At 59.7% G+C, this 20,507-nt stretch overlaps 1 protein-coding gene across 2 annotated transcripts in view; it reads right to left on the bottom strand.

Moving 5' to 3' along the window:
- Positions 1-20,274, bottom strand: part of SFMBT2 (Scm like with four mbt domains 2) — a 39,884-nt gene extending 19,610 nt beyond the window's left edge. The window contains exons 1-6 of one of the 2 annotated variants that reach the window (XM_055146683.1): positions 20,186-20,274; positions 18,258-18,313; positions 13,576-13,673; positions 7,861-7,962; positions 6,854-7,001; positions 1,637-1,719 (exon numbers count right to left, since the gene is read on the bottom strand). In XM_055146683.1, coding sequence (XP_055002658.1) covers positions 1,637-1,719; positions 6,854-7,001; positions 7,861-7,962; positions 13,576-13,673; positions 18,258-18,273 — 447 coding nt within the window. In that variant the 5' untranslated portion in view covers positions 18,274-18,313; positions 20,186-20,274. Of the gene's footprint in view, positions 1-1,636; positions 1,720-6,853; positions 7,002-7,860; positions 7,963-13,575; positions 13,674-18,257; positions 18,505-20,185 lie in introns of both variants that reach the window. The other variant, XM_055146684.1, reaches the window with a different exon arrangement.
- Between the last annotated feature and the right edge of the window lie 233 nt (positions 20,275-20,507).

Genomic DNA, 20,507 nt, shown 5'->3' with positions numbered 1-20,507 from the left:
CTAAGCAGCCCAGGCTACGCCCTCTGGTGACCACTGACCAGAAACGGGAGCAGTGGGCTGACCCGTCTTTCCACGTGGCTGAGCACAAGATGCAACAATCTCTCTACAGAACCAACACGGAACTGTTGGCCGCGTAGACCCCGACACGCCGCTTTCTGCTGCTCCTCTGGACACTGGGAGGGAGGGTGCTCCGTGCGGGCCATTTCCTGTGGCCCGCTGCCCGCCTTCTCTGAGCGCCGGTGCACAGCTGCCCAGCTGCTCACTGCCTGCAAAGCCGCTCGGTACGTGCAAACGCACCGAATCCTGCTTGACGAGGGAAAACCACAACCACACGACCTCTGTCCACCTCAGCTGGCTGCCCGTGGGCGATTCATAAAGGATCAATAACTAGCCCGTGACCTGCATGTGTCACTCGGCCTCTGGCTTGGTGGCGCCATCCCGGTCCCCCTGAGCGTGAGGCATCTCCTGGCCCTGCGTTTCTGCCTTTCCTGCGGACACCTGAGATGTGTGATTAAAACCGAATCCAAAATAAGCGTCCCACTCAGGAGCACTTGCAGAGAGCTCACCACACGCGGCAAAGTACCGGTGGTGTGCTACAGCTGCCAACCGCTGCGAACAAAGGAAGCAGGTGCCTCCCAGCGGAAACGCGGCACTTCAGCTGGGCTCAGGGGGCCCCTGGCTGGGGCCGGGGCTCCCAGGGTGCCCAGCCAGCCAACCCACGCAAACAAGCGCTGGTTGAAAGGAAGCAGAAACTGACCCCCTGGGCCTGGCCACGGCAACGGGCCACACACAGGCGAGGGGAGGGCAGGACTCTCCTCCCTGCGCTAACACAGGGCCAGGAGCTGCTCTGTGTTAGGGAGGACTCTCCTCCCTGCGCTAACACAGGGCCAGGGAGCACCTGCCTCCTTCCCAAGGCCCCGGGGCCCATGGTGCAGGGTCTGCAGAGTGCACCCACTCTCCTGGAGCCCATCGAGGTGGCCGGCCACGCCCCTGTGGTGAGCATCTTCGCGAACATGAGTGCCTGACTGGGGGGCATCGGGCCGGGGCGCCTGCAAGGCCTGGAGTCAGGGGCAGGTGCGGCTGGAGTGAGCAACCGTCTCTCTTCACAGCTCTGAGGGAGTGAGCAACCGTCTCTTCACAGCTCTGAGGGGGAAAAGCTGCAACATTTCTGAATGACCGATACAAGCAGCTCCGGTCACAGCTGAGCCAAGGCACACACGTGCAGACACACACACGCACATACGCACGTGCGCGCACACACACACACACACACACACACACACACACGCGTACACGCACAGATGCTGTAATACAGCAGTGAGCTCCGTGAGGGGGAGGGAGGGACTGCCTGAGCCTGAGTGGACTCTGAGAAATGCAGATGTCACCCTTCAGGACTCTGCTTCTTCCCCTGCTTTGGGGGCCACAGCTGGCAGTGCTCAGGGCTAACTCCTGGCCGTATGGGAAGCTAGGGGTCGAACCCGGGTTGGTCACAAGCAAGGCAAGTGACCTGCTGTGCTACGGCTGTGGCCCCAGGCCCTTTCATCTGTGTGGGAGGACCTTCCGGGGGAGTCAGGCCCGGGCAGCTCCCGGCCACCCAGGAGGCCGGCCCGTGTTGAGAACGGAAGGTGCCACTTACGTCTCTGAAGCAGGAGGCCGGCGCCTCCTCCGTCCCGTGCTGCTCGTGGTAGTCCGCCCAGTCGAAGGCCCGGCCGGCGTAGCCTGCACACAGCAAACGAGAGCGTGTGGGGTGGGCCCGGCAGGCCTGCCCTCGTGGGGCCCTCGCTTCCCTCAGCTGCCTGTGAGCAACACAGTCAGCCCTGGCATGTGTGCGTGCTCACACACACGCTCCATCACGTGTGCGCTGCGCACAGCCTATCGTGTGTGCTCACACATACACTCCATCTCGTGTGCACTGACACACACACGCCATCGTGTGTGACACGACAGCTCCATCCTGAGGCGCAGGGGCAGGCGTACGGGCGGCCGTGGGAGGGGGCAGTCTCCTGCTCTGGGGGGGAGTGAGAGAAACCTCGGATTTCCGGAGTCCTTCCCACAGGGTCTCCCAGACACCTGCCGTTCACTGGGCCTTCGGCTGCCGCAGCCCCTGGTCCCGGGGCACGCCTGGCTGCACTGGGGAAACTGAGGCCCCGCAGCCCCTGTCTCCATCAGCCCCTCACCAGGAAACAGTCTGTTCCTTCACTTGCTGAGCTCAGGTGATGGGCAGGGGAGGGGCCCACACGGGGAGCAGGGGGGTCGCAACCAGCTGGTGGGATGCCAGGCACGCACCTTACGCCAGCCCTGAGCCAGTCCTCTGAGACGGGAGGGGATGTGGTGAGGCCTGGCTGGCCCTCGACCCCGCGCCCCGCCGGCCATGCAGGCAGAGGGACCCCAGTCCTGTGACACCCGTCATTCCATCCCATGCGCCCGTCATTCCCTTCCCACAAACTGCCTCCAGCCACTGCGATGTGACGCACCCTCTCCAGAAGGCTCTGGAAGGTTCTGTGAGTCCTCCTGTTCTCCCTGCACCCCTCCCTCCAGAGCCCTGCCCTTCGCCAAGCCGTGCCGTGTGCCATGCCCTGGAAGCTCGCTAAGCCCACGGTGCACGCGCCAAAGATCGAGCACCGTAGCACGAGCTCCGGGGGGAGAGAAGCAGCTCTGGGCCCATCTCTGGAGCAGCGTCCGGCTCTGCTGTCCAGCAGGGGACACTCACAGCAGGACGCAGCTGCCGGAGGCGGGGGGGGGCAGAACAGGCAGTGGGGTTCACAGCCTGGCACTGGGAGACCCTGGCCCCCCCGCCTGAGCCCCCGAGGGAAGGGCTCCGTGTGGCCCCCGGGTCACTCCCGTGGGGGCCTGTTCCCGTGGCCACTCCCCGGGGACAGCGGGCCGGGGGGCAGGCGATGAGTCACCCGGGGGCCTGGCCTGTGAGGCTGCAAGGGGACCAGCTCCGTTCACATAAGGGCCCAGTGCCTCTCACGGGGCCACGCCAGGAGAGGTCACACGTGTGGCCGTGGCACCACCGGGCAGGGAAGGCCAGGCAGGGCTGTGCCCCCGGACCCGCCCCCACTCACATCAGCCGGAGTCTGGCATTCCCGGGCTGGTCTGCCCAGAGAGCGCTGTCGCCTGGGCACAGAGCAGTGACTGGGCTTCTCCTCCGTCAGGGCCGCCGCCTGCGTCCCGGGCCGGCCCTCGCGCTGCCGAGCACGGCCAAACTCCGCCGTCCTCCCCAGGGATGGTCCTTGGTGCTGGGCTCCCGGAAATGAGTTACTCTGCCCGAACCAGCCTCCCGGCAGCCTGAGGGACCTTCATTCACTTTGTCCCTTAAAATTCCTTTCCCCTGGCCGGTAATGAGCTCCCTTTGGACGGCCGTTTTGTGACAGCTCAGAAAATAACGGCTCCATAAAAACAAGTTGTGGTGGTTCGTATAATGGAGACGACAGGAGTCAATTAGGCTCATTAATCAACAAAGACAGAACAAGAAGTACCAAGGCCGCACCAGAGCCAGGAAAACATCCTGAGCACAGGGCGCGGGGGAGGGGTGGCCGAGCGGAGAGCGATGAGGGGCCCCGAAGCCCAGGCTGGCGGGAGACACTGGGCTGCAGCCACTCGGGGCACTGCAGCTTTTCTTGGTGCTTACTTTGAGTGACGGTCCAGCTGTTACAGGTCACTGGCCATTTCCTGACGATACAAATTAATTGGCATAAAACAGTTCCACTTACAACTATGCCCATCAGCAGGGCCAGCGGCCAGGCTCTGCGAAAACAGGTCAGCAGGGGACGGTTCGTGACCTTTGACACAACGACTCCGCTTCTGGGAGTGCGTATCGTTAAAAAAACCAAAACCCCGCAAAAATGTTCTCCATGGAGACACAAAGGCGGTCTTGTTGTGGGTGACGGGGGCGGGGCCGGTCCCTGCCATTCCCAGCGGAGACCCTTCCGACGGCTCCGACGCAGGGGCCGGGCAGGCATGAAATCGCACCGTTTGTCGGGGGGAAATAATCTCGGAGAACGATTGTTGGAAGTTTCAATGGAGACTCGGCAAACAGACGTGTGGGAATGTGCCCCGCGCCGTGGGAAAGGCGGGCACTGGAAGAAGGCAGGGGAATCGGAGTAACCGCAGGGGCTGGGACGCCCGCATCCCGCCATCCCCCCCGCTCCAGTCCAGGGGACCCCCCGCAGTGGCCCGAGCCCCCCTCCCGGCCCTCACGTGCTGGGAGCAGCCGGGTCCCCCATTCCTGAGGAAAGTCACCCCCCAGGCTAGGACGCGCATGGGGACCAGCAGAGGCCATGCCAACGCTGGAGCCCCACAGCCCAGACAGGCACGGTCCTGCTTCTCACACTCCTCGCAGCGCCTCCCCCCTGCACCCCGAGAAGGCTACAGCCAGTTCCACCGCGAGGCACCAGGTTCCAGGCCAGGACTCGGCCCCTTCACCGCGTCGCCAGGACCTCTCCCGCCACCTGCACTCTGCCCAGTCACCCGCTCCCGCTCACCGTGGAAACAGAGCAGCCCAGCCTGTGCTGGGGGACCCCGGGGACGAGACGGTTCTATCACTGGCCTCTGCCACGACACACCAGGGAGGGCAGTGAAGGCGCCAGAGCTCAGCGGGCCAGGCATGTGCTTCAGCCCTGGAGCACTGAGCGAGGAGGCCTGAGCACTGCTGGGTGAGACTCAAAAGCAAAAAGGCCCAGAGCAACCTGTGGTTGGTCCACAGAGAATAAAGACCGGGGCGTGTTTCTGCCGGATTCGCGATCTCACACGGTCACTTCTCACTGACCGGCACCGGCTGGGTTAAGCCAAAGGGCACAGCTCTGCGGGGTCCGGGCCCGGCCCACTGGGGAGCAAACGCTTGGGCACAGGCACCCTGACACCGCCCGCCCCGCGCCGTGGCCGGCTCCAGGCCGAGAGAGACCGTTTCCTTTTTAAATCTTCTTTTCTATCACTTTTTTAAAAACTTATTTCTACTGAACCGCTGTGGGGGACCCTCACAGAGGTTCATGATTGGGCCTCAGTCACCCTTCAGTGCTCCAACACCCATCCCGCCACCAGCGTCCCCAGGTTCCCTCCCGCCATCCCCACCCCCCACCCCTGCCTGCCTCTACGGCAGACGCTTCTGTCTCTCTCTCCGTCTCTGCCTCTGTCTCTCTCTCCGTCTGTCTCTGTCTCCATCTCCGTCTCTATCTCTGTCTCTCTCTCCGTCTGTCTCTGTCTCTGTCTCTCTCCGTCTCTGCCTGTCTCTCTCTCCGTCTCTTTCTCCGTCTGTCTCTATCTCTGTCTCTCTCTCCGTCTGTCTCTGTCTCGTCTCTGTCTCTGTCTCTCTCTCCGTCTGTCTCTGTCTCGTCTCTGTCTCTGTCTCTCTCTCCGTCTCTGTCTCTGTCTCTGTCTGTCTCTGTCTCTCTCTCCATCTCCGTCTCTGTCTGTCTCCGTCTCCGTCTCTGTCTCTCTCTCCGTCTATGCCTCTGTCTCTCTCTCCGTCTGTCTTTGTCTCCATCTCCGTCTCTATCTCTGTCTCTCTCTCCGTCTGTCTCTGTCTCTGTCTCTCTCCGTCTCTGCCTGTCTCTCTCTCCGTCTGTCTCTTTCTCCGTCTGTCTCTATCTCTGTCTCTCTCTCCGTCTGTCTCTGTCTCTGTCTCTCTCTCCGTCTCTGTCTCTGTCTCTGTCTGTCTCTGTCTCTCTCCATCTCCGTCTCTGTCTGTCTCCGTCTCCGTCTCTGTCTCTCTCTCCGTCTGTCTCTGTCTCTCTCTCCGTCTCCGTCTCTGTCTCTGTCTCTCTCTCCGTCTCTGTCTCTGTCTGTCTCTGTCTCTCTCTCCATCTCCGTCTCTGTCTGTCTCCGTCTCCGTCTCTGTCTCTCTCTCCGTCTGTCTCTGTCTCTCTCTCCGTCTCTGTCTCTGTCTGTCTCTGTCTCTCTCTCCATCTCCGTCTCTGTCTGTCTCCGTCTCCGTCTCTGTCTCTCTCTCCGTCTGTCTCTGTCTCTCTCTCCGTCTCCATCTCTGTCTCTGTCTCTCTCTCCGTCTCTGTCTCTGTCTCTGTCTCCGTCTCTGTCTCTGTCTCTGTCTCCGTCTCTGTCTCTCTCTCCGTCTGTCTCTGTCTCTGTCTCTCGCTCTGTCTCCGTCTCTATCTCTCTCTGTCTCTGTCTCTCTCTGTCTCTGTCTCTGTCTCCGTCTCTGTCTCTCTCTGGCGCCCGACTCCCAGCCCCGGGAGCATGGGGGAGGGTGGGCCAGGGGAGCCGGGAACCCCCCGATCCCTCCAGCCCGCCTCTCAGCTCACGCCCGTCACAGGCGCGAGCGCAGCCCAGCACGGCGGGGAGGAGCTGCCACGGAGCCAGGATTCTCAGCTGCAGCACTTGGACGTTATTCCCCAGAAGTGGGATCTTTGCTCGGACCTGCCATCGCGGGCACAGGAACGGCCAGCTGGGCCCAAGAGCACCCGTGTCCCTGCCCACCGTGACTGTGAAGGAGAACAGGCTCAGGGCTCAGTGTGGGTCTGTGAGATAACACGTTGGCACTTGGGACGGGGGTTCTGAGGCCACGTGCCAGCACCTAGCAAACAGCTGACCCGCGTGGGCCCTAGTTTCCCATGCGCCCAGGGACCGAGGGGCCGAGGGTTACTATCCCGCTGTTATAAAACCCCCCGACCCTTAGTCACGCCTGCTTACTTCTGATAACACGTTCAGATCCTTTTACATGGAAAGTTAAGAAGCCCCTTCCCCGAGTTTCCTGTGAGCCTTGCTCCGGACGCCACACAGAAGCCACTGCTTTCCCGTTCCTTGTGTCATCTGCCGTTTCTCACCACAACCACGCCTTCAGACTCAACAGGCGCCGGGCCGGGGCAGTGCGGCCCTCCCGAGCCCCTGCACGCACCTTTTGGGGGGGTGAGGTCAGCTCCGTTCCTCAGGCACCACTGGGCGGGTAAGACCCCCGAGGAGTCCGCGTGGCACAGCATGGAGGGGGCGCTGGGCTCTGCCCGCAGGTCGTCGATGGTCACTTGGAAGAAGTGATTGTTAAAGACCTGGGTGGAGAGAGACGAGAGCTGGGTCAGGTCTTGGCGCGGGGACGGCCGTGTCCAGGCGCCGTGTGGGCACAGACGGACATCAGACCGACACCCAGCGGCTGCGGGGAGCCGGAGTGCAGGAGAGACGAGAGCCAGGTGCCCAGAGCACGGCCAGGAACCAATGACGGCACACGGCCCCTCGTCCTCCCCGAGTGTCTCCCTCTCCGTCCGTCCGTCCCTGTGGCCCGGCCCCTGCTCTGGGCCTTCCCTGGGGCCACAGCCTGGGCTCTGATGGTCTCACGAGCATCTCGCACACCTGTGGGTGGGCAGCCTGCCCTCCCCTGCCTCCCCTGCCCGCCTCTCCCCAGTCTCCGAGAGGCCCAGCAGGGGTGAAGGGGCGCAGGGAGGGAAAGGCGGGGCCCTGACGGCAGGAGGCCCCCAGACAAGGCCGCTGGACAGCAGGCCCGGGCAAAGGCCATCCTCCCGGGGGCCTGCCTCGGGTGCTGAGCTGGGTGCTCCAAGCCCGGGCCAGGAGGGGAGCGAGCTCCTGCCTCAGTCCTCAGTCACTGCAGCCCGGCCCGAGGCTTGCCCGAGAAGCGAGTGTGAGGGCCGAGCCGAGCTCCCTGCCGGCGGTCCGCAGCCCCCGCAGCACTGCCCAGCACCTCCTCCCGGCTGCCCGGCTGCCCCCGAGAGCTGAGGAGGAGGCGCTGTGGCCGACTCAGGCCATGCCGGGGCTGTCTGGGCCCCGCAGTGCTGGGGACGGAGCCGCCGCCACCGAGAGGCGTGGGCTATGCGTCGGCCGCCTGCACCCCGAGGCCGCTGCACCCCGAGGCCTATTCCGCCCAGGCCAGCGGGGTGGGGCCCCGGCGGCACTCACCTGGGTCACGGACGCAGGACAGATCTGAAAAGGCTCCCGCGAGTTCACGGCTTCCAGCTTCATGCCGACTCTGAAGGAGTGGCTGGGCAAGTCGGCATGGTCCTGCGGAAGGACGGCGGCGTGAGCCCGAGGGCAGTGCCGGGCCTGCCCTGCCCACGGTGCCCCGACCACTGAGATGGGACGGAGAAACACACACACACACACACACACACAACACACCCGTGCCTGTGCACATACACACATATGCATGCACACACACCCATGTGCGCACACACGAGCGTGCACACACACACACAACACACCCGTGCCTGTGCACATACACATATTCACATACACACATACGCATGCACACACATATACATACACACATACACACACCCGTGTGCACACATATGCATACACACATACATATACATGCATATACTCACAAACATACACATATGCACATGTACACACAAATATACACATACACACCTAAACACACACACATACACGCATACACACATATATACACATACACAAGCACAACCCTGCTGCAATCTCGCTCTATTTCTGCAGGGGGAGGGGCAGGATGCAGCCCCTGTGGCCAGCCTGGGCAGTGTCCAGCGTCCCTGGGGCTCCCACGTGCCTGACGGGCCTGGAGGTGCATGCGGGTCACCTGCTCCTGAGGGGCCAAACGCAACTTGGCCTCACTGCCCACCGCGGTCACTGAAGGCCAGAGAGGCCAGCGCCAGGCCAGGGGAGGCCTCAGCTTCGAAGGCTGCGGCCAACCGGGGGTGTCAGGGCTGAGGGGCCGGCAGCCCACCCCGGGGCAGGCGCTGTGCGGCCAGGACCCCTCCCCGCTGGGCGCCTCACTGCTTCATGATTCTTCTTCCTCCTCCTCCTCCTCCTCCTCCTCCTCCCCCCCTGCCCGGGGGCCCACTGCAGCCCCTGGGCCATGTGTGCAAGGGGCCGAGGGACAGACAGGCCAGTCAGCGCTGGCCTCAGAATACACACGTGGACTTGGACTCATGAAAATCGAGGACAGGCTGGGCCAAAGTGTTCTTTGCCGAGCCCGCGGCAGGTTCACTTGGCGTCACGGTCAGCTCCGGAGGGTCGCTGGCTGCACCCTCACGGGCCCAGCGCTACGTGCGTCCACCCGGCAGGCATCAGGATGCCAGCCTGCTCCCTCCCGGCGTCATTACCGCTCAATCCCATGGCCCTGAATTAAATTTACCCACTGAAATATTTATAACAAAAGGGCAATAAAATACCTGTAAACTGAACACTAACGAGCATTTCCATTTCTCACTCAGAGCTGTAAACAGCAATCTGATTTGCAAGTCACGCAGTAAATCACGGTGAGAAACGGCGCCACACAGCCAGTCCCCGAGCCCCCGCTTCAGCGGCAGGGGGGAGGCTGCGGGGCTGCGGGAGAGAAGCGGGCAGGGGAGGGTCAGGGCCGCCAGTGCGGGCGCTACGACAGTCCGGGCCCCCGCACCGGGGGAGGGCTGGGGTTCTAGCCACCCTCTGGGCCCCCCACATGCGGGGAGGGGCGCCAAGGCCCCCTGTCCTGCCCCCACGCCCCACGTCCACTGATGGCACCAGGGAGAAAGAACAAAGCCGGGCGTGGCTCCTGCGACCCTTCGCCGTGGGACACGGGTAACGCCGAGGACAGGACGGGGGCTCAGGGCTGCCCTGGGAGGGAAACCCAGAACAGCGCCCTCGGGGTGGGACCCCCAGGGGCTCTCACGTCCCGCAGACCAGCTGGTCGACCACCACAGGCTGAGCCAAGGACATCCGTCTGCGGAGCTGGCAACTGGCACTGCCCAGAGGTCAGGGGTCAGGTCAGGGGGTCAGGTCAGAGCAAGGAAGCGGCGGCCCAGGGTCAGGGGTCCCCAAGCACCCCGGGAAGGGCCCGCTCCTCAAGGCTGCTGTTTGCAGCTGCCCAGCGGGAGGAAAGGCAGCTTCACCACAGAAACAGCATCAGCGGCCGAGCGGACGGGGCAGAGCCAGGCCTGGGAGTGGCCGCGGGGCTTCGGCACGGCCCGCACTCGGCAGGTTCAGGCCCAGGCCAGGAGGACCGAGGTGGACGGGAGAGCGGGGTGCGGCTGGACCCCCAGCAGGGACGGCGCTGGCCACACACGGTCCCCGGGAAGGGCCCAGGGCACAAGCCCCACTCGCTCCTACCCGCCACCTCCACAGGATCTCTCAGGCCCACCTCCCATGTTAGGGGGCCGAGGGAGGGGGGAGGGGCAGGGGAGGGGGGGAGGGGGGCTTCCCTGCTCAAGGCCGTCCTTTCCGGTTCCCTTCACTCTGTGGGGAAGGCTCTAAATAGCTCCTTGGGAATTCCAAACGCAGTTTAAACATTCTTGTAGATGAGAAAGATTGACAGGCGGGGGGGGAATGAGTGGGTGGGTCTCCGGGCTCTGAGAACAGCAAGGCCTGCTGTGGGACCCGCCCGTGGGACCCGCCCCCTCAGGGGCACGCACCCTGCTCTGGCCTCCACCAGCCAACACCCGAGTGGCCTGTGAGTCTGTGACACTCTGAGGTGACACTGGCCACGGGAGCCACGACACAACAGAACTGTGGCCGACACAGGAGCTGCAGGCCCGGGGAATCTTCCCCTAAATTCTGCCCTGAGCCCCGATGGTTCTACCCCGAGTCGGCTCAGAAGATGCGGGGGCTGTGATGGGTGGCTGGCGGGCTGCAGGGGCCGAGAGCCGGCCGGGAAGGGGCCCCTGACGTCCTGTTCAGGCCGGAGTGGAAGGACAAAGGAAGGGTCTGACTCCCAGGGGGAAGCAGCCCCCAGACCCCATCTTCCGAGCGGAAGCCCAGGAAGCGACGGGGGCCGAGGCGCCCAAGGAAGGGACAGCAGGACGTGGGGGGGACGACGCAGAAACTGCAACTACAGAACAACGGTGCCCAACCCCAGCGGTGATGCCTGAACTCAAAACCAACGGAGGAAGGGCCTGAGCTCTCACCCGAGAGGTGGAAAGGCCCAGACCTGCGTCCACCGCTCTCCTCTGGGGGGCGCTGCAGGTGGGCTCCGTGGCCCTTCCCGGCCGCCCTCCCTGCAAGGCACCTTCGGGACAAATGTTCCACTCCGAGGAAGCTGGCCAACTGGGAGCGGGCGCTGCAGGGACAGCGAGGTCACCGGGATCCAGTCAGGCCAGAGAGAGACATCACGGCCGTGGGCACCACGCGAGGGGGCGAGGGCTGCAGGTGCGTGCGAGTCGGGCACCTTGAGGGCTGCATTCATTACTTCACCCCAATTTTCAAAGGGAACGAGACATTCCAGACCCTTGCTCGGGCATCTTAGCGACCTCATCGGACGGGGCCCACCCTCTAGCAGCCTGTCTGCAGGGAGCCCAGGGCCGGCCTTCTTGCGACGGGCGACTTCAGACTCGGGCGGGAGCTGCTGGCAGGCCGCACGCTTCCCGCGAGGGAGCCGCGTCTGTGGTCACAGCTGTCCGTGGGTGTAAAAAATACAGACGCACGCACGGGGAAGGGTGATGTGATGTGTGTTGTTCACGGGCTCTCGGGGTGGTGCTCGCATTCGGTGTTCTCAAGCCGCTGTGTACGGACCGGCTCCTCGTGCTCTGCTTCTGTCTGTCTCTCTATCTCTGACTCTGTCTCTGTCGTCTCTCCTCTGGTCTCTTCCGACCTCTCTCTGTCTCTGTCGTCTCTCCAATGGTCTCTTCTGATCTCTCTTCTTCCATCTCTCTCCGGAGCCCTCCTGCTTCTCTCTGGAGCCCCACTCGCTCTCACTTCTGACTCAGTCTCTCACTTCTGACTCGGTCTCTCACTTCTGACTCGGTCTCTCACTTCTGACTCGCTCTCACTTCTGACTCGGTCTCTCACTTCTGACTCTGACTCTCACTCGCTTTGTGCTCTTTCTTTCCCCTGCTTCTGGCTCCAGTGACTCCCTGATTCTCTTTCACTCTGTGCTCTGCTTCTGTGTCTTCTCCCCTTCTCCTACAGTCTTAGTTTATACAGTAATCACATAGGGTGGTGACACGAAGGCGGACTGAACATTGAACAACATGGAGGAGTAAGAGCACTCCTCCAGGAGATTAACAGAATCTCATCTAAGGAGATTACTCCAGATTACTAGGAGATCTGTTTAAGGGCAGGATCCCATCCAGGGTGTGTTGCTTTCTTCTTTCCTCAGCTAATAATCCACTTAAATAGTTGTAGTAAATTACTTCTAATATTTCTAGCAATGTCATTTTGTATGAGCACAGTAAGAGTTATATCAGACTTAAAGTTTGGTTCTTCCTGAGGACATCTCACTATACATTCCAGACCACAGTCCTCAGGCCAGGTCAGTCTTCCTAACCCCAGCAGGGTCCTAGTCTCGTCGTTACTTTTGGATCATGACAGCATTTGTCTATGACCATGCTCTCAACTTATAGTTGAGTATTGTGGAGCTTTGGCCTGGCCCATTTCGATGCCAGGGTAGCTCACGGCTTGCCCTGGGTCCAATTCCGTCCCTCATCGGGACCCTGCTTTTGGGGTGCTAGGAACTACGGGCAACTGAGTCGAGAAAGCAGATGCCCGGGAGTAAATATTATTGGAGTCAATCAGCTCCCAAGTTACAAAGCATAATATTAACTGTCTTCCTGGGTCCACACATAAAGGACATTGCTTTAAGGCAAGCTGAGTCCCTGCGGCAAGGCTGAGAGGACAAACCCCAGGTTATCCCAGATGTGGACAGAGCGACGTGGCTCCAGCTGTTTCAGTGCCCCCAGGGCCTCTCAGAGGAAAGCTGGCGGTCAGGGATGCCCCACTAACTTCAACCATGTGCATTTCCCACCTAACTGGGGGAGGGGGACCCTCTGGTTCACTAATCACTATCTTTCCATCAATGTCTAGTTTAAAGATTTTTCTGCACTTGGGCTGGAGCTATAGTACAGCGAAAGGGCAATTGCCTTGCACACAGCTGACCCCGGTTCAATCCCAAACATCCCATATGGTCCCCTGAGCACTGCCAGGAGTAATTCCTGAGTGCAGAGCCAGGAGTATTCCCTGTGATTGCCGGGTGTGAGCCCTCCCCCCTAAAAAAAATGATTTTCTGCATTTTTCAAATTGATGGTGGGTGGGGGTGTCAGAATTCCCAGTAAAACACAGCACCCAAACGCCTGGAAAACGTTCCTTGGAGCTGGGAGTCACTAGCAGCGGAGACACTGAGGCTCATTTCTCTGGCCTGAGGCTGGGACTCGGGCGGGGAGGAAGCGCCTCATCCCAGGGGAGACACGACACGGGGCACCGGCCTCATGCACGCCCGCCCTCCACACACCCACGCAGCGGGAGAGTGAAATAATTCAAAGGACTGGCCAGAAACGCTGCTGGCCCTTAGCCACTCCTGCGCTCTGCGCCCACGTCCCTCTCCCATGGACGCCGATGTCCCCGGATCCCGGAGGAGGGTGAGTCCGCGGAACCCAGACAGACATGCACCTTTGACCATTAGGAAAGGGACAGAAATAAAGTCAGTCTGCTGGGCAGCGCAATTACGGGGAAAATAACTGAGTCTTATTTTGGACTCAAGAGAATGGCGCTTGATGAGTTCTAAGGGTGAGTGAGACTGGAGGGAGGGAGACCCAGGGAGGGGCAGCTCAGACAGAGAGACCCTCACGGCGGGGAGGCGGGGTCGCCAGGGGGGAGGAGCCGAGTTGGAGCCGGTGAGGCAGCCCCGCGTGTCCACTCTGGCCAGAGCAGGCATAGCGCCCTTACCTTGAACACTTCCATGGGAAGAGGGAACTGGGCAGCGTCAATAAGGGATTTTTCCAGAGCACATTTCCACTCAGAGGCCATCTTCAAAGGACAGATTTCTGTAGCAACAGCAAAGCGGAGGGAAGGTCACGGCTGAGCTGGCCACTGGGCACATCTGGTGGTGTCCAACGCTCACACCCGGCCTGCGCCCACCAAAGGGGTCTCCGCAGCTCCAAGCATGGGGCACTCAGCACCCAGAAAGGAGGCACAAGCGACCCTCTACCCTTGGGGCGGCCCTCGGCCACTCGGTGACCCCCAATTCCACGTCACCCACCTTTTATTTTTGTGAATAAACCAGAAAAGTGTATTCAGACTTGTGAATAACCTTCAGGAAACCAAAATTAGAAAGATGGAAAGACCTTGGCAGAAGCCTGGGAGTGACTCGGGACTGAACAGGCCTGGGGATAGTGCTGGGGGGGAGGAGCAGGGGGGGCGGGGGGCACTCGCCAGCCCGCGCTGACCCCCGCACCTCTGCCAGGAGGAATTCTTTTTTGTTGTTTTTTTAATTAAAAATGTTTATTAAAGAATTGTGATTTACAAAGTTACTGATGCGTTTTAGGGATACAATATTTCAACCCCCCCCACCACCAGCCTCAGCTTCCCGCCCCCCGCCCCCAGTGCCCCCACCCCCCGTCCCCAGTGCCCCCCGCCCCCCTCACACGACAAAGGGGCTGCAGCTCAGATCCTCCGAGTCTGCATTTGGGATGTGAGGTGACATACTCATCCCTGTCACTGGGCCTGGCCCCACGTTTCTAAGCAGGGAACACCCTGGAGGGGGGCACAGTCCAACACCCCCGGCCAGGTCACCACACTGGGTGCTGAGAAGAGCCCACGGGACTCAGGAGCGCGTGGAAAGGCGGTTGGGAACCGCCAGCTGGGTCTCAGGGCTGATGTCTAGCTGCCAAGACCCCACACGTGGCATCGTGTCCCCACAGCCGCTGGTGGCCATGGGACGTGAGTGTGCGCGTGTGTGTGTGTGCTGAACAGCTCACGAGGGGGGATCTCCCCGCAGAGACCACCGTGCGGGAGGGACAGACCCTGCGGCAGCCCCCCCCCCCCCCGCGCTTGTGGCATCATCGCCACATGTAGGTGCTCGGCCAGAGGCCACACAGGATTCAGCCCTGCTCTCCGCATGGCAGCTGGGGCACATGTGGGCCTCCCCACCCCTGACTCGGTCAGGGGTAAACGCTTCTAGAAGAGCCGTGAGCCCAGTGCCGGCCACTCTCCCGGTGTCGCACACCCCGTGAGGGAGAAGCTCGGTCCTCAGTCGGGTCCGGGCATATCCCTCTCCCTCTGGCCTGGGCCTGGCCCCCAGCGTGGCGTCCGGGTCTGTGGCCAAAGGAAAGGCAGCCTTCCTCATGGGACCCCGCAGCTGGGGCACAGAGAGGGCTCACAAGGCCCGTGCAGAGAGCAGGGGCGCGGCCTCTGCCCCAGGGAGGAGGCCAGGGAGCACGGGGAGCCCAGGAGCCTGCTGGGGAGGCACACGAGGAGGCAGGCACCAGGGCACCCCACCTGCCTGCTCAGCAACGGGCCAGGAGCCCGGCGAGTCCATCCCCAACACCCCACCCCCCGGCTTCTCTGGTGTCAGGAGAGAAGCCTCGGCCCCATCTCTGCCCAGCGATGACTCGCACAAACCCAGGGCCAGGCCCTGCGCCCTGGGTGCGAGAACCACTCAGGACGCCCAGGATCAGGTCACACGTGCCCACGGGGCCAACGTGGCCAGGGCACACGTCTCCACGGGGCAAACGTGGCCAGGGCACACATCTCCACAGGGAGAAGGTGGCTCTGTCACCCCTCGACGGGGACAGACGTGGCCCTGCCACTGTCTGCATGTGCAAGCACAAACCTCCCACACCCGGAGAGCTCAGCTGCAGCCCCAGTGCCCGCCCCAGCCTCCCCCTCGGAGCTGCCTGTTGAGAGGGATGTGGACCCCAGCAGAAGGCGTACGGGAGCAGCGACTCTGACAGAATCACACGCCTGGTGTCACGGCCAGGGCCGCTGACGCAGGTCGTGCACGTGAGCCCTGGCCCGGCCGTGTGAGGTGACCAGGGCTGGGTCACATTCCTGGGGAATCACCCGCGGAGGGCAGGCAGCAGTTTCTGAAAGAATGAGCGTCTCCTTCTCAGCACCTGTCTTATTTACGCTGGGGCCTCTGGGGTAGTGCTCAGGGGTCACTCGGCCCTACGACACCAGCAGTGCTGAGGCCACCCGGGCCAGAAATTGAACCCAGGGCCACACATGCAACCCACCACCCACAGCTACACCTGGTCTCCCTCAGCATCTTGACTCTGAAGGAATCCGAGATGCCTTGACCCTGAGCAAAACCCTGGGGTTCAGGGCAGTGCTGAGAGGGTGGGACAGGTCAGGGGGTGGGAGGGAGGGGCAGCACGTCCCCTGGCAGACTGGGGATCTGGCACAGGGCCTTAGCCCATCTCGAGTTGTTCTGCTGTAGAAAGGAATGTTCACACCAAACAAGAAACAGTTTTTTAAAACGTCAAAATAAATCACAGTGGATGTAAATCACCTGGCACTGAGTAAACACTGAAGAATGGTGACTTTGTAAATACTGAGATTTTGGCCCGGTTGGTTATGTCAGAAAACAAGATGTGTACTGCTGCAGCCAGGGAAGGAAACGGAGAGATTTCAGCACTGAAGCAGTTAAAATCCCTGATGTGCTGGGGAGAACACAGCTGCACTCACCTGCTACATTCAGGTCAAAACAGATTATTCAGTGGTGAGCCTAACTGATGGAGAAATAGGTCGGCGGGATGGAGGGACAGATGGAGGGGTTGATGCAGGGGCAGGTGGATGGATGGGTGGGTGGGTGGATGGGCTGAAAGCTGGTTGGCTGGTGCATGGGTAGATAGAAGGACAGAGAGATGAATGGGTGAGTGGATGGATGAGCAGATGGATGGGTGGGTGATGGAAAGGTGGGTGAAGAGATGGGTAGAAAAATAGATGAATGAGTGGTGGGCAGATAGATTGATGGGCAGGCCAAACAGATGGATGGAGGACGGATGAATGAAAGGAAGGATGGACAGATGTGTCTGAAGTGCTCCTGGTCGGGCACCAGTGTCTGAGTCACCGTCCCATGGTGACCAGGGCCCCCTGGTGCGTTTGGGCCTGGCTGGAAACCAGCGGCACTTTATTCATCAGTCTGGAACATTACTGAGAAACCCTGAGGGTTGGGGCAGCAGCTACACATAGGTGTGGTTGAACACTAACGAGACAGTGGGCAGGTGTGAAGCCCCCCCTTCAGGGGAAACGCCCCAAGGAGACGCGCCCAGGGGTGGCTTCCGTCCCAGGGCACTGCTTTCTCCCTTCCTTTACTGGTAGTCCTCCAATCATATTACATTTATTTCTAAACAATATTTCTAGTCATTTTGTATAAACGCAGTAAGAGACACAGGTTTTTAATCTATGCCTTAGATTAAGCGTAAATGGTCTCTCTGCACTCATGGCAAAGGGTGGCCTTTCCTGGGGACATCTCGCCCTGTTCCACAGACCACATCCTCAGGCCAGGTCAGTCTTTCCTAACCCCAAGCAAGGTCCTTTTCAGTCATGGCAGAGCCTGTTCCGTGACTGCTCTTAACCCATTATACTTCTTATGGGCACTGAGGTTGTCCTGTGTGGAAGCCAGGGTAGCCTGCAGCTTGCTCTGGTCCATCCAGTCCCTTGGTGGGACCCACCTTTGGGGAGTAAGGAACTAAGGTCAATCAAAGGGCAACTGAGATGTAAGTCAAGTAAGTATGTCTTACTTGATGCCCAGGAGTAAATATTATTCAGAGTTAATTAACTCCCATATTGCAAAAGCATAGTATTGTTTTCCTGTGTCTATAAAAAAAGAACATTGCTCTCAAATAAAAATATACACAGGACATAAAGGAAAGGGAAAATTAATACCCCACTTACATATAAAAATCCAGGGCCACCAGAAGGTTTGACTCTAAATCTGATTTGCAGATATTTGTGGCTAACAGATGGGGAAGAAGAACACAAAGGAGAGGTTTAGATGAACAGGAAGGACTGGGTGTGCCCCCAGGAGCACTAGAGTGGGAGTAATTCAGTTAACCTAAGCTCCCTGCAGGAGGAGACAGGACGACACAACGTTAAGCCTAAAATTCTTGGAACTATGATGGATGGGTGGGCGATGGGGAGGTGGGTGTGTGGGAAAAGGGTGGGTGGATGGACAGATGCATGGGCAGTGAGCAGATGGACAGATGGACAGGCCAACGGATGGGTGGACAGATTGATGGGGGGGGTGTGGGCAGATGGGCATGTGGCAGAGAGATGAACAGAGGTCCACAGGTATGAATACAGACAAATGGACACATGGGCATTTTTGTGCCCACTTGCAATTCATCAAAATACCCCAAATATGGAGAAGATATTCACGTCCCATGCTGTTACATGTTTTATTTCTGACCCAGTAATTCCAGATGAACTTCCTCATGGCCCTTTCTCCTTCTAGAATACCACTGGCTGAGGTCTAGGGTTTCATAGTCCATACTGAGAGTTCTGGCGTCTACAAACCTGAGATCAAATACACTGATGTACAAAACACCACCAGCTCATCAACTTCCAGACACAGTCGGGAGGCCAGCAAGCCTCTCTCAGTGTGGACAGGCCAGCAGCGCCCTTACCTGAAGGTGGGTCCATTCTGTACTTATTCTCTTGACACCAACCAACTGGTCGAAGTCTGTAATCCAAGTAAAACAACCACTGGTCATAGGATTCAGTGTCCTCCAATCCCACATAGCGAAGGCGTAATCTTCCTCCAACATTTTCAATCACACTAACTATCCAGTACTGAAAAGGGTTCTGAGAATCCTGAAGTTCTATTAAGGAACCAACTGTAATGAGGTCTAGAGGGCCTTTCCCTCGCAGAGGCTGTTTAAACAGAAGCAAAACTCCTTATTTTAAACTTTATTTTAAGGTTCCCATGGAAACAGATGACAGCAGAAGATAATATTTTTCTCACACCATCACCCAAGCTACTGGCAAACAGTCTGTCCTCCCAGCCCCCCCCGCCCCCCCCCCCACCCGCCCGCACAGCCAGAATCACACTCAACAGGGAGTAGGTTCGTGCTCGGCTCTGGTCAAAGAGCCCTTCCCAGATAAAACTGCATCTGCCCGAGACTCAGGCGGCTCAGGGGAGAGTCGCATCCCAATTTGCCTCAAACTCGGGACGGGCTGCTGGCGCTGCTGCTCCACAGAGGACCGGGTGGGACAGTGGGTGCAGGCCAGGCCTGACAGCCACGTTACAGTGCCCGCCTCGAAACAGCCAAACCCTCCTCTCTGCCGTGACTGCAGGAGAGGAGGGAGAGCGGGTGCAGAAAAGCCCAGCTCGTCCCGTGGACGGCCAGCTCAGTTGGACCACTATGCAGAATCTTCTAGAAATTTCAGGGACTTAGCTTGGGAAATACATGAATCTACTCCCCAGTTGAGCCACCTTCTGAATGCAGGTTAGAATCTGAGAAGGGTGTTTGCTCAGCCGGCGTGGGGGACCATTTTATTTTTTTTTAAACAAACCAATTAAACAGAGTAAGAAAAGTCATCCTTTCGAAGGGGTGAAAAATCATCATTATCGTTAGTTAACGAAATAATTCAATGATAAGCCATTAAGAGAAACAAATACATTAACTGGAATGTGCGAAAAATGAGTAACTGCATCCTAAACATGGTAATCCAGAGCACCCAGGTAAATCCCTTGAGAGAAGGGAAATGAGGGCTCAGGTCCCGAGAGCACGGCCCGGCCCGGCCCGGCCCACTCAGGCACCACACAGTCTTCTCCCCTTCTCCAGGATGACCTTCTTAAAACAGACGGGGCAGGTCTGGGAAGTTCTGGTGACCGTAGCCTGCTCTGCCTGTTAGCTAGCTGATATCAAAATGCATCATAAAGCTGTTCTCAAGACTTCAGTTCTTTCTCCCTTGGGCACGTAAATTACCTCTAAGTGGCCAGGTCTCTGCTCGTCTTTCTGGGGGCTCATGCAACCACTCGCTAACACGAGTGCTCAACCTGGGGTCATGCACGAGGCAGGGGATACTCAACAGGCCAGCTGTCAGGGCTCCATGAGAGACACCTCTCCTGAGGCCACAGCAGCCCACGAGTCTCACGTATGCCACTGACCCAGGGCAGAGGCACAGACGCCAGGCCCCGTGAGATCGTCCCAGTGAGGGACCCTTAGTGTCGGGTGTGGCCGGGGGGTGAATGTCACCCCAGACACAGACGCCAGGCCCTGTGAGGTCGTCCCAGTGAGGGACCCTTAGTGTCGGGTGTGGCGGGGGGGTGAATGTCACCCCGGGGACAGACGCCAGGCCCTGTGAGGTCGTCCCAGTGAGCGACCCTTAGTGTTGGGTGTGGCGGGGGGGGGGGTGAATGTCACCCCGGGGGACACTCTCGGTGCTGTCAGAATCTACGTAACCCAGGAGAAAGCAGCGCGTCTGGCTACAGGCCCAGCGGTCAGTGTCATGCAGGAACTGGCAGAAGGATATATGCAGAGGCGCCAGGACACGGGGGCCCCGGAACCGACGGCTCAGACACAGAGTAGCGGTACGACAGAATACATACACCTTCCAGCAGGCTGGCGGGCGCCGTCCGGGAGCCAGTCAGGTCCCGTATGAGGAACTCTGTCCAGTCCGAGTACTTCTCTCTGATGGCTGGGAAAACAGGGGAGAGAGTGAGGGGGGAGGGAGGGAGAGAGAAAGTGAGAGAGAGGGAGAGGGAGAAAGGGAAAGGGAGGGAGAGAGGGAGAGAGAAAGAGAAAAAGAAAGGAGGGAAAGAGAGGGGAGAGGGAGAGGGCAGAGGGAAGTGGGAGAGAGAGAGGGAGACAGAAAGTGAGAGCAATAGAGAGGAAGAAAGAGAAGGAGAGGAAGAGAGAAAGAGAGGGAGA

Source organism: Sorex araneus, chromosome 9 (genome assembly GCF_027595985.1).
Source record: "Sorex araneus isolate mSorAra2 chromosome 9, mSorAra2.pri, whole genome shotgun sequence".
NCBI classification, from domain to species: domain Eukaryota; kingdom Metazoa; phylum Chordata; class Mammalia; order Eulipotyphla; family Soricidae; genus Sorex; species Sorex araneus.
The sequence above is the reverse complement of the archived record's forward strand: the minus strand, read 5'-3'. Positions and strand labels throughout refer to the sequence as shown.